Source organism: Mus caroli, unplaced genomic scaffold (genome assembly GCF_978045245.1).
Source record: "Mus caroli unplaced genomic scaffold, Mus_caroli_1 scaffold_1, whole genome shotgun sequence".
NCBI lineage: Eukaryota > Metazoa > Chordata > Mammalia > Rodentia > Muridae > Mus > Mus caroli.
Window position 1 is genome coordinate 172,034,992 of NW_028227256.1, and position 12,890 is coordinate 172,047,881.

General features: G+C 36.7%; 1 protein-coding gene across 1 annotated transcript in view; it reads left to right on the forward strand.

Moving 5' to 3' along the window:
• Nucleotides 1–12,890, forward strand: part of Spta1 (spectrin alpha, erythrocytic 1) — a 78,793-nt gene that overhangs the window by 14,640 nt on the left and 51,263 nt on the right. The window contains exons 11-18 of the mRNA XM_021155742.2: nt 2,077–2,214; nt 2,910–3,020; nt 4,895–4,972; nt 5,494–5,649; nt 7,783–7,987; nt 9,527–9,708; nt 10,273–10,516; nt 11,331–11,453. Of these exons, the coding sequence (XP_021011401.1) occupies nt 2,077–2,214; nt 2,910–3,020; nt 4,895–4,972; nt 5,494–5,649; nt 7,783–7,987; nt 9,527–9,708; nt 10,273–10,516; nt 11,331–11,453 (1,237 nt within the window). The remainder of the gene's footprint in view (nt 1–2,076; nt 2,215–2,909; nt 3,021–4,894; nt 4,973–5,493; nt 5,650–7,782; nt 7,988–9,526; nt 9,709–10,272; nt 10,517–11,330; nt 11,454–12,890) is intronic.

Sequence of the window (12,890 nt, forward strand, 5' to 3'; positions counted from 1 at the left end):
ACTAAAGCTCCTTTCTCTGTGATAACTCCAGCTGTGTCAAGTTGACACAAAACTAGCCAGTACAATTGACCCCTTGTCAACTTGACACACAAACACATCACTATTAAGCCTCAACCCTTACATTCTTATTCATTCCCAAGGTCTAAATAGCTTTAAACATCCCACAGTCTTTACATATTCTTAATTTACAATAAAAAGTCTCTTAACTGTGGGCTCCACTAAAATAGTTTCTTCCTTCAAGAGGGAAAAATATCAGGGCACAGTCACAATCAAAAGCAAAAATCAATCTCCAACCATCCAATGTCTGGGGTCCAACTCACGATCTTTTGGGCTCCTCCAAGGGCTTGGGTCACTTCTCCACCCATGCCCTTTGTAGCACACGCGAAAACACTTCCCAGAAGATCTCACCTCAACGATACTGGTCTCTTCTTAATCACCGCTAATTTCTTAGCTCCAGCTACCCAGCATCAATAGTCCCAGTAATGCAAAGGTTTTGCTTTAGTAGTTCTGGTATCTTGTTAATCACAGCTGTTTCTTCAGCCGCAGCTAACCAGAACCATATAATCTTCACAATCCAAAATACCAATGGCTCTGAAAAGAGTCTTTAATATTCCCTCTGAAATTTTACAAGTCAGGTCTCCATCCTCTGCACTCTTCTCAACATTATCTTCCAAGCTCCTACTCAACATTCGACAGAGCTCTTAACATTGAATGGATCTTCTGGTCCAAAGTTCCAAAGTCCTTCCACAGTCTTCCCAAAAACATGGTCAGGTTGTCACAGGAATACCCCACTATGCTGGTACCAATTTGTCTTAGTCAGGGTTTCTATTTCTGCACAAACATCATGACCAAGAATCAAGTTGGGGTGGAAAGGGTTTATTCAGCTTACATTTTCCACATTGCTGTTAATCACCAAAGGATGTCAAGACTGGAACTCAAGCAGGTCAGAAAGCAGGAGCTGAAGCAGAAGCCATGGAGGGATGTTCTTTACTGACTTGCTTCCCCTGGCTTCCTCAGCCTGCTCTCTTATAGAACCAAGACTACCAGCCCAGAGATGGTCCCACCCACAAGGGGCCCTCCCCCTTGATCACTAATTGAGAAAATGCCCCACAGCTGGATCTCATGGAGGCATTTCCTCAACTGAAGCTCCTTTCTCTGTGATAACTCCAGCTGTGTCAAGTTGGCACAAAATTAGCCAGTACATATATATAGATATGTAGATATGTAGATATGTAGATATGTAGATATGTAGATATGCAGATAGATAGATAGATAGATAGATAGATAGATAGATAGATAGATAGATAGATAGATAGATAGATGTAAATCGAGATATATAGATATATATCGGTTATACTAAGACACTTGAAATCTTCCCAAGATGAGCAATTGCTCTGTGTTGAACCTTGCTTCATCAATTCTCTGACTCCCATCTAATGTGAAACCTTTATACCCTCTTGCCGCATTGCTTTACTTTATCACATCCTCATACTTACCTCTATATGACAAATTCATTGATACCTGTGCTTTGATAAGCTTTGGGTCCCATACAGTGCCTAGTCCAATGAGATGCATCTGTATCATTTCTGCTCTCTTCTATACAACCTCACATGAAGCTGACTTTTTCACCACTGATGAGGAAATCATCAAATACCAACCCAATTTTAGACACTAGATTTTTCTCCAAATTGCAACATATAACCTATGTGCTCATGCCCTGGCAATATAATTGACTTATGGTCTGATGTTATTCTTCATTTCTGATGCTCTTCACTAGCTCTATACATTTCTTGGTGCTTATAATTCCTGTATTTCATTCCCTGGCTCTTCCAGTCTGAAATTAATCTCTTCTTTTCTAATACATAGAAAACATGCTATGTCTCTTTTTTGGCATTTATCCTATTTTTTCCTATACTGCACTTATTTGCTTGAATTTTGAGACCTTCAGAGAATAGCTCATTCCTTATTCACTTTTGATCTCTCAAATGTCATTTCATTTACTAGCTGCTAGATACATGTAGGATAAAATTTATTTATTAATTTTTTTTCTGATACAATGTCCCTTCCTTTCCTAAGATGACAATACTTGCCAATGACTGGGCTGCTCTGCTGGAACTGTGGGACAAGTGTCAGCACCAATACCGCCAATGTCTGGATTTCCACCTCTTCTACCGAGACAGTGAACAAGTGGATAGTTGGATGAGCAGACAAGAGGTAACAGGAGTCACAAGGCCAGCCTTCAGATATTGAGTCTTCACTATGTTGACTACTATCAGTAGCCTCGACACCACTCCATTATGCGAAGCATGTCAGAAGCTGGAGGATGATCCATGGCAAATAGGAAAGATGAGCTTGATAAACTCTCTCCTGTGTAAAGTCATAGAAAAATGTTTAAGTACACCTGTGATTTCAATACGCAGGGTGCTGAGTATGCATAAGGCTCAGAAGTTTGAAACCATCTGGTCTACCTAGTGACATTATCTCCAAAACTATGTTTACCTGTGTGGCACAGAGATTTTGACTACAGTTAAAGAATAATCAAATGAGTATCAAATTGGTGAGAGCTCAGGAAGAAAAAAATAAAAAGCCAGGGTTAATGAAAGATTTCGAAGGATAAAGTAGTCCTCTTGAGGTAGTTTTGAGAACTCTTAAGTGGTAATTAGTTGGGAGAATTTTATGTAGATAGACCCAGAGATACAGGCAAGGAAGTTGTGTGCAAGCATTAAAAGCTGGGGGTCTAAGCTCATGGTATTTGAAGTTAATTTCTACATAACATCTTTATTGGTGCAAATGCTCACCTGGCTCTTCATTTTCTAGGCTCCTTCTTTTGTTCTTGTCTCAGAGATGTTCCAAGAGGAAAATGTTTTGCCAATGAGGAAACCTGGGGTGTGCTTTTTTGTCTTCTGCAGGCTTTCCTGGAAAATGAAGACCTGGGGAACTCAGTGGGCAGCGTGGAAGCCCTACTTCAGAAGCATGATGACTTTGAAGAAGCATTCACTGCCCAGGAAGAAAAGATCATAGTGAGTAATGGCTCTGGTTGGACATTTATTTCCAAATTGTATGCACTGTCTCCATACATCCCACTAAAGTGACTCACCCTGTGACTACGAGACCTAACATGAGGACAGTTCCTTCTAAATTGCCAGTGCTTGATTTGTTGTTGATAATGTTTAGCTACACGTCTTAAAACACTGTGCTTTGATTCTGTGACCATATAGAATATTTATATAGTGTGAAAGTGAAAACCAAATCAAGATTCATCCTTTGGGATCTGCAACCCTATAGGTTGAACAACAATATGAACTAACCAGTACCCCTGGAGCTCGTGTCTCTAGCTGCATATGTAGCAGAAGATGGCCTAGTCAGCCATCATTGGGAAGAGAGGCCCCTTGTTCTTGCAAACTTTATATCCCTCAGTACAGGGGAACACCAGGGCCAAGAAGTGAGAGTGAGGGAGTGGGGGAGTGGTGGGGGGTATAGGGGACTTTTGGGATAGCATTTGAAATGTAAATGAAGAAAAATACCTAAGGGAAAAAAAAAGAAAAAAAAAGCCACTTGAACAGGTAGCAAGGTGACAATTGCTTACAAGAAAAATTAAATAAAAATGATACCTAATATCTGTAGTTCACAAATCTTAGCATATACATGACTTAGCTCGCCTCTGTGTTAATAAAGTCTTTTGGATTCTGTCCTGAAAAAAAAAAAAGATTCATCCTTTGGGGATAAAAGGGAAAATATTCACAGCAATAAAAAATATATATTTTAACAATAAACTCCTTGATCTAGAAAATATATTTAGGAAGGTGGTAGGACATAATTTCTTTTAACTAAGTACTTTCTTTTTATAAGTACTTTATATTATGTGTTTTAAATTATAAATAAGATCCTATATTTAATAAAGAATCATCATGTAAATATTTGAAATATATTTCTCCTTTTCAGTAATACTTTAATGCATATTCCTCTCTAAAAATTTACATGTTCAATCATAATTATTTTTATGAAGGATCATTTCCTTTATAATATATCTGTATTTTTATTTTTTATTTTTCTATCTAACGCAATTATGGAGCTTTACTTTGAAATTTAAGTTATAACATACTATAAAATTTTTCACCATATGAGGACTCTAAGAAAATGGTACATCAGGGATGCAACTCACTGTCTGTCTTTGGTTGTCTCCTAGGGTAGAAAACACAGACACATGCAAGCACATACACACACAAACACACACTCACTCACTCACACACAAGCATATACATCATCACTAACACTAGTTGTAGAAAACAATATAGTTGATTTTAAATCTCCCCTATTAATTAATATCAAACATAAGGTGAAGCCTTATTAATTCATATACTCATGTTAGATTCATACTGGCAAAAAGTTGAAATTAGAGTAACTTATTTTATTTTTTTTACATATTTTGTATAATTTACCTATCCCAACTAATAAATACATTGAGATACTTAGCAATTTGAGGGACTGATGAGTGAATATGGCTAAAAATTCACTTCTATATCACACTCAATGTATTTGGAGATACACTGGAGACAGAGATGTAGCTGCAGGTAGATGGGATGGACAGAAGAGCTGTAAGAAAGTGACATTTGCTTTAATCCTTGATAGTGTTTCTCTTGCATTTACTCATAGTGACATCTGAATTCTTCTACTGTGACCTAGATTGAAAAAAATTATAGTGCAGAAAAGGCAATCATGTAGCCAAGAGTATATATTTTAAAGTTCAGGTATATCTGAACCCATAAGTAGGATCTAGGCCATCTAACCTTCAAGGTGTTGAACTTGTACATTGATATTGTTTGTTGTAAAGAGATATTCAAACTGGGGCCACTCATTCATCTGTTGCTGAGGGAAAAAATGTTATTTTTTTCAGACTTTGGATGAGACTGCGAGCAAGCTTATTGACAATGACCACTATGACTCTGAGAATATCGCTGCTATCCGTGATGGGGTATGCCAAGGGCCAGAGCCTCTCTCTACCTGTCCGTCCTTCTCGGTTGCTGTGATAAAACACTGATGAGAAGCAACTTGGGGGAGTAAAGGGATTATTTATCTTTTGGGTTTACAATCTATTATAAAGGAAAGCCAAGTCAGGAACCTGGTGTCAGGAACTGAAGCAGAGACCAAAGAGGAATCATGCTTACTAACCTGATCCTCATGGCTTGCACCACCTGACATTGCCCACCGTGCTCCGTCTTACATCAGTCATTAATCGAGAAAATGTTCCCACAAACATCCCCACAGGTCAATCTTATGGAAGCAGTTCTTGAATTGAAGTTTGATCCTCCCAGATGACTCTAGTATTTACAAGTCAAGTCATGACCTGTGGACCAGTATCAGGAAAAGCACTGGGGAAAGACAGTCAGGGTGGGCAGTGATCTCAACTGTCTATATTTGCTTTTGATGGCCATGAGTTTATTTACAGTTTAATGGATGTGTGTGTGTGTGTGTTTATGTGCGCGTGCTTTACAGCTTTTGGCCAGACGTGATGCCCTGCGTGAAAGGGCTGCCACTAGAAGAAAATTGTTGGTAGATTCACAACTTCTCCAACAACTGTATCAAGACTCAGATGACCTAAAGACCTGGATCAATAAGAAGAAAAAGTTGGCTGATGATGACGATTACAAGGTATGGAACTTTGTTCAACCTGTTAATATTCATTGGCAGTTGGCTTTCCAATGCCTAATTCTTTGTCCCCACTCAGCTGGACTACTTTCACTGTCCTAAACAGAATGGGGAGACAGAGATTTCTTTTTATTTGATTATTTTTGTTCTTCTAGTATTCCTTCTGCTTCTCTACGTGCCACTTTAATTTGTCTTACCTTAAGACATACATTTTATGTTCTCCTACCATGCCTCAAACACAAAATCACCCTACCTCAGCTTTTGAGTATTTGGAATTAAAGGCATGTGACAACACCATACCTTGTTCTCCTCTATGCCTTTGTAATTGTTAAGAGTCTGTATAATTCAAATGGTACATTCAAAATTTTAGAGCTTAAGTAAGTTTAAAAGTAACTTAATCATTTGGATTATGTAGATCTATTACCTCAGCATTATGGATTGAAGGGACCAAATCTATTTTATGAACGAAGAGCTAGCTTCTGAGTTGGAATGTGTCCAGTTACTGAATTGTTTAGATCATGTTACCAACACAGGGTAAAAGCACATCAAGCCTAAAGTGCAAACCTGGGCTAGAATCTTTGCCCTACCCCTTTTTAGTTTCTGAATGTGAAAGTTGTTGGGGATCACTAACTTCTCTTTTAACAATGTACCAATGAATACTGTATGCACACACGTATACAGTTTCTAACTATTCACATTACCAGTCAAAGATCAAAATAGTCTTTCAATTTATAGGCTAATATTCAAAGTATCCCTTTTTATATATATTCTTTATCCATAAATGTATACTTATGACATTTTTGTTCCTACATTTGAGAGTTATGAATATTTTACATTATGTTTCCCTCTACAGAAGTATAGAGCACACATTTGCATTTTCTGTAGGAATAACAGTTTTAGTGTATCCACAACAAAAAGAACTCTAAGTTGCAAATGGGTGGGTTGTGTATGTACTGAGAAAGAAATGGAAAATAGGGGCTGGATAGATGGCTTAGTTGTTAAGAGCACTAGCTATTCTTCCAAAATCCTGAATTCAATTCCCAGCAACCAAATGGCGGATCATCTGTAATGGGATCAGATGCCCTCTTCTCGTGTGTCTGAACAGAGCAACAGTGTACTCATATACATAAAATAAATCTAAATAAATGAAATGGAAAATAATTTTTGTGTCTCATAGCAGCCTTGACTGATGTTTTATGCTTTAATGGGGGTTATTTTCAAATAATCTTCCTGAACTCATGCTGAAGGGCTTAACCATTCTGCCCTAAATATAGCAGAAATTGCCCCATGAATTTCCCGTAATGGGAAATAATCTCATTTTAGTATTCCCTTCATTGTGTTTATTTTATTTTGAGACTTTCTTACATGGGTACTGCAGGTGTCCACTCTAATGCAACTCATTGCAAGCAATCACATCTGCCATGAGATTGTGACTGCATTGGCTGTGTCAAGTCCAGCATTTCATATCCCACCTCCCTATCCTTTGGGTTTTACAATCTTTCTACGCTCCCTTTTGTGATGGTCCCTACTCCTTATATGCTATTCAGCACTAAGTTTTTGATCTTTTTCTCTTGTCTCCTTCAGCAGCCATGCACCTCTGCATTCACCATCATTCATTGCCAAGAAATGCTTCTCTGATTAAATCTGGGAGTAACATTTGTCTCTGGGAATAAATATAAATATTAACAAGGCACCATGACACCAAGAACATTTTTATAAGAGTAGCGCATTTACCACTAGGGACTGAGACCTCTTCAACCACAGACTTTTGACTAGCTCTACAATATCAAATGTGAGCTTCCTCTCAGAGAACAAGCTCAAATCTAAGTAGAGAGTGGTTGTTGATTCCAATGGCAGTCCAACCACTATTTCAGCAGAAGGCACATTTTACCTTGCAGTATATTTTTAGAGATAGTTTAATTCATAGCTGAGTAGGATTCTTGATGTCTCCTCTCTACTAGCCTGATTATTACTTTCTAGGAGTATAAAAGATAGCCAGCATGGAGAGATGCTTTCAGCTCAGTTCCAGTTTGATTTTTCTACATAGATTCTCATCATTTGGTCCTGGTTGCCCTTGAAATGTCTGCCCTTCCTTCTTCTAACAATAATTTCCTTGATTTTTTCATCCTCTCTCAGGATGTGCAGAACTTGAAGAGCCGGGTTCAGAAGCAGCAGGACTTTGAAGAGGAATTGGCAGTAAATGAGATTATGCTCAATAACTTGGAGAAAACAGGCCAGGAGATGATTGAGGATGGTCACTACGCCTCCGAGGCTGTGGCTGCTCGCCTGAGTGAGGTTGCCAATCTCTGGAAGGAGTTGCTGGAGGCAACAGCACAAAAGGGTAAAGCAGAGGTTTTGATTTACAACTTCATCAATCTACTTTTTCTGTCTCCATCATCATGTCATTTGGTGAACTGTTTGCAAGGTGACCCTATATGTTTGCCTCCCTGTGTCATCTGATTATCAACTTTTAAAATCCAGTCTAAATATAACACATTATGTATTTAATCCTTTAAATAATTTCTTTATTTACATTGGGTTTTTCATTGAAGCTTCTTTTTTTTCCTTCAATTTTCTCCTAGATATTTCTTTTCTTAAATAAATATTGAAGTATTGAAGGCTACAAATTCAATATTTTCTTTGTACCCACACCTAATATACTTGAGTTACTTTATTACATATTTTGGTTAAATTAACTAGATATATAAATGGGTTATAATAATAAGCATTAAAATTGGCAGTGAGAGTTTATAAATGGTGACTGAAAAGATGACTCAGTGGTTAAAATGCACTGACTGCTCTTTCAGATGTTCTAAGTTCAACTCTTAACAAACACAACCCATCTGTAATGGAATCCAGTGCCCTCTCCTGGTGTGTCTGAAGTCAGCTACAGTGTACTCACATAAATAAAATAAATAAATCTTTTTTAAAAAGGAGTTTAGAAATGAAAAGATGGTTGGTATCACACATGATGATCCTATGAATTTTGTTCTTATAAGGTTTGATAAGGTGCTGTTTTTGCCTATCTAGAAAGTGATCAGAATATGTTGTAAGTTTTCAAATATATATGCCCGCATTTATGTTTTATCTTGTCTCTTACATTTAGAAATTAATCACTTGTTTGTCAGTAATTATTACAAATGATATTTTCTGTTTTGGTATCTACTCTGTTATGATTCTCATCTGTAGATGTTATTTTGACCTGAGTATAAAATAACAGACGTCACATTGAGGTTTTTAGATATCACTCTGATTTAGGGCTTAAGGGAGAAATATAGTCTTACTTTAACAGTAAGATGTCACGACTATTTTTCATAGCAGGAGACATAGTAATTATTTTAAAGTATAATAATGGAAATAGCTACAAAGTTATAGAATAAAGAGTTAGACAAATATAATAGGAATTATCAAGGCAATTCTAAGATAAAATAATGAGTCATGGTTTATGATTATAGATGGTCACTAGTAGTGAAGCTGACTATATCTGAAACCACCTAAAAATTTCACACTTACCGAGCTCCAACATTTAGCAAATGTGATGTTTGTATTTGAATCTCATTCAAAATAGAAGTTGAAGCATACATACCAAATGGCATTGAAAATATCCAAAAGAACTGACAACTAACAAGGAAAATACATTTCACCAGAAAAATGCAATTTAGTATTTGTTTTGGTAACATCTCTGTATTTAAAACCAAATGCTACCAAAATTCTACTAACTTAAGATGGCTTCTTCTAGAATGATTCTCTTGTTTTTCTCTTAGGAATATAAAAACATATTCCTCCTTAAGTTGAGAAACAGGATATTACAATGTGAAGAGAACCACCATAACTAACTCTCAATATCTTCTATCCAATATTCCAACCTCCCCCACTCCAGGGACTCAGCTGTATGAAGCTAACCAGCTGTTACAGTTTGAGAACAATGCAGAAGACCTGAAGCGCTGGCTAGAGGAGGTGGAGTGGCAGGTTACCTCTGAGGATTATGGGAAAGGTCTGGCTGATGTGCAGAATCTACTAAGAAAACATGGCCTTCTAGAGTCAGATGTGACTGCTCGTCAGGTTTGTTTTCAACATTTTGCTGATTGTATGAAACTAGACATAACAGTGTGCATACACACAATCTGTCATTAGTAGTATTCCTCTTAAGTGATCAGGAATGCAAAGGTACATTTAATTAGCAAACAGCCTCTTCACAATATTTCCCAAGTCCTCTCATTCTCCGAAGCACATTTATGTGGAAACTGATGACTAGTGGAAGAACTGGTTGACTCTTCTGAGTACCATGCCATTCTCTGAGTCTGAAATCCTAGGCCTTTATAGACAGTTTTGCCATGTATTCCTTAGTTATCATTTGTAACTCATTTCACATTAGTTTGTCTCAATACAATCACCTATAGCATAAGAGCTTCCTGTTCTGGTATTTGCATACATATTATATTTTCAACCCTTTTAAAATATTAAAATTCATAAACATAAAGTGACTTTATGTTATATTTAAAATACATATTTATAAAGAATCACAGAGTAAAAATAACAGGACATCCACTTTTCAGCATAAGAAAAATCTCATCTATTTCTAATAAATTATATAATTTCCTAATGCACATTGTCTTTCTGCCTCAGAATCAGGTGGACACCCTCACTGACATGGCTGTGCACTTTGAAGAGATAGGCCATCCGGACTCTGGGGACATCCGTGCAAGGCAGGAATCCTTGCTTTCCCGTTTTGAGGCTCTGAAGGAGCCACTGGCCATTCGGAAGAAGAAGCTCATTGACCTACTCAAGTTACAGCAGATTTGCAGAGACTCAGAAGATGAGGAGGCCTGGATCCAGGAGACTGAACCCTCAGCAGCTTCCACTCATCTTGGTTAGTGAAGCACAATCACACTGAGCAGTCAGGAGGGGACCAAGCTCTCCAGATCAAGAGAACCAGGATGCAACAGTGAGGGGAAAACATTGACTCTCAGCTTCTCCACTCCAGACCCATGAAATTTTATTCCGACCCCCATAAATATTTACATATTTCAAAATTGTGCCATCAGATTTGCTTTATAAAATAGACATGGACAATGGCATGAAGTCATGCCTCTAGGAAGATATGGAGTGCTTAGCTTTTGGGGGATTCAGCTACAATTTATTTTCCTAAAGCTTCTTCACTGAGAAGCAATGCTGAATACTTACAATGTCAAGTATATATGTCTGGATTATTGGTGATCCTTGGATAAATATAGGACTTACCACAACAATTCAAAAGTGAGGTGAGGACATATAATTTCTTGTACTTTAGAGCTTATTAGTCCATAAGTATAACTTCCAGGACAGTGGTATTGTCTTAACGTACAGGAAAATCACATATGAATATTGTCCAACTTTATCCAGATGTACTAGGACCATATATGAGAGACGGTAGAGAGACTACTCTACAAAAACATGATACAAAACTCTGATTCTTGTTGAAGTTGCATGGAGAGTGTCTGGAGAGATACTGCAGTGCAAAATACAGGGAACGAAAATCTGAAAGTTAGAGAGGGTAGAATGATGAAGATGCAGGGAGAATAAAGATGGATGAAGTTCTCAGTGGCTATTATTTGTGTGACATTAATATTAGGCAACAAGTAAAGCATATTTAATAAGCACGTTCCATAAGGATAATCCCAAACCTTGAATCTTTTTCTCTGAAGGAAAGGACTTGGTTGCAGCCAAGAATCTTCTAAACAGACATGAAGTCATCTTGGCAGACATTGCCAGTCATGAACCACGGATTCAAGTTATAACAGAGAGGGGAAACAAAATGGTGGAGGAAGGTAGGTGTGACACTTACGAATTTGGCTGAAACATCACCATAACAGACTTTGGGGGAGAAATTTAGATAATCTTAGTACTTAATGGGAGTTTAGAAATAGGTGGCATTAACTTGCTGATTTACTGAAAACTCCCTTTAAGTGTTTCTAATAGAGCAGTATATAGATTTGTGTTTCTATAATTCAGCCATAGAAAAGTACCTTTAATGTTTGTACCAAACACATCATTAAATCCTCTACACATCAAACCCCAATCATTAAAAATAAAATAATTGTAGTCTATTTATCAATATACTTTTTTGTAAACATTGCAGAACTCAAATCTAAGTTCCAAAGCCTTGTAAAACATAAAATGTTTTCCTATGTAAGACCTTCCCAATAATCTAAAGCCTTTCCTTTTTATGGAAACAAAGTAATAAAGTAACAAGATCATTCCTTTAAATTTCCCATTTTGTACAGTTTCAGTGACTATTCACATATTGGTCATTCATCCTGAGCAACTCCTATTCGCTAAATTTCAGCATCAGATCTCAGAAATAAACAAGCAACATAAGTTACAAACAATTTTCTTCTGTTAACTACTCAATACTCAATAATTACTATCCAGTTTTCAAAAGTATAGGCCAAAATAAAGTTTGCTGAGAAAGTTATATAAACCAATGAATTATTCTCCTTTATTATTGTTGCTTTAACCTTTCTTTGTTTTTTAATTCCACCTTGTCATGTTCTTATTATATTCTCACCAATTTGTATCTAAAAGGCTTATTATACATATATATATATATATATATATACAAACATATATTCTATTTATCACATATATGTGTATATGTGTATATATATATATGTGGTGTGTGTGTGTGTGTGTGTGTGTGTGTGTGTGTGTGTCTATTTCTACCCAAAATATCCACCATTGTTTCTGGAAATATTCCTTTGTCTAAAATCTGTTCAATATTATTTTAAGATTTATTTATTTATTTTATGTATGTGAGTACGCTGTTCCTCTCTTCAGACAAACCAGAAGAGGGCATGGGAACCCTTTACAGATGGCTATCAGCCACCATGTGGTTACTGGTAATTGAACTCAGGACCTCTGGAAGAGCAGTCAGTGTCCCTACTCAGTGTTTTTTATTATACTAATTTGGGTTGTCCTTTAATTAGGTTTGTGACAAATTTTCATATTTAACTTCTTATATGGGAATTATTGATGAATATAATCATATGTATGGCAGCTTAATAGGTGTACCAAACATTGTTTAAGTTTGTATAGGGTATCTGAGAACAAAACACTGGGAGCTATTGTTCTATGATTTAAAGTAGATATATTGATTTATGACTATTTAAACACAAGTAGTATAACATTTTTTGTGTGTAATGTAACAACTTTAAGGATATTTTTTCATTTTTCCCGTATTTTCTGCTGCTGCTCATTTTAATTTT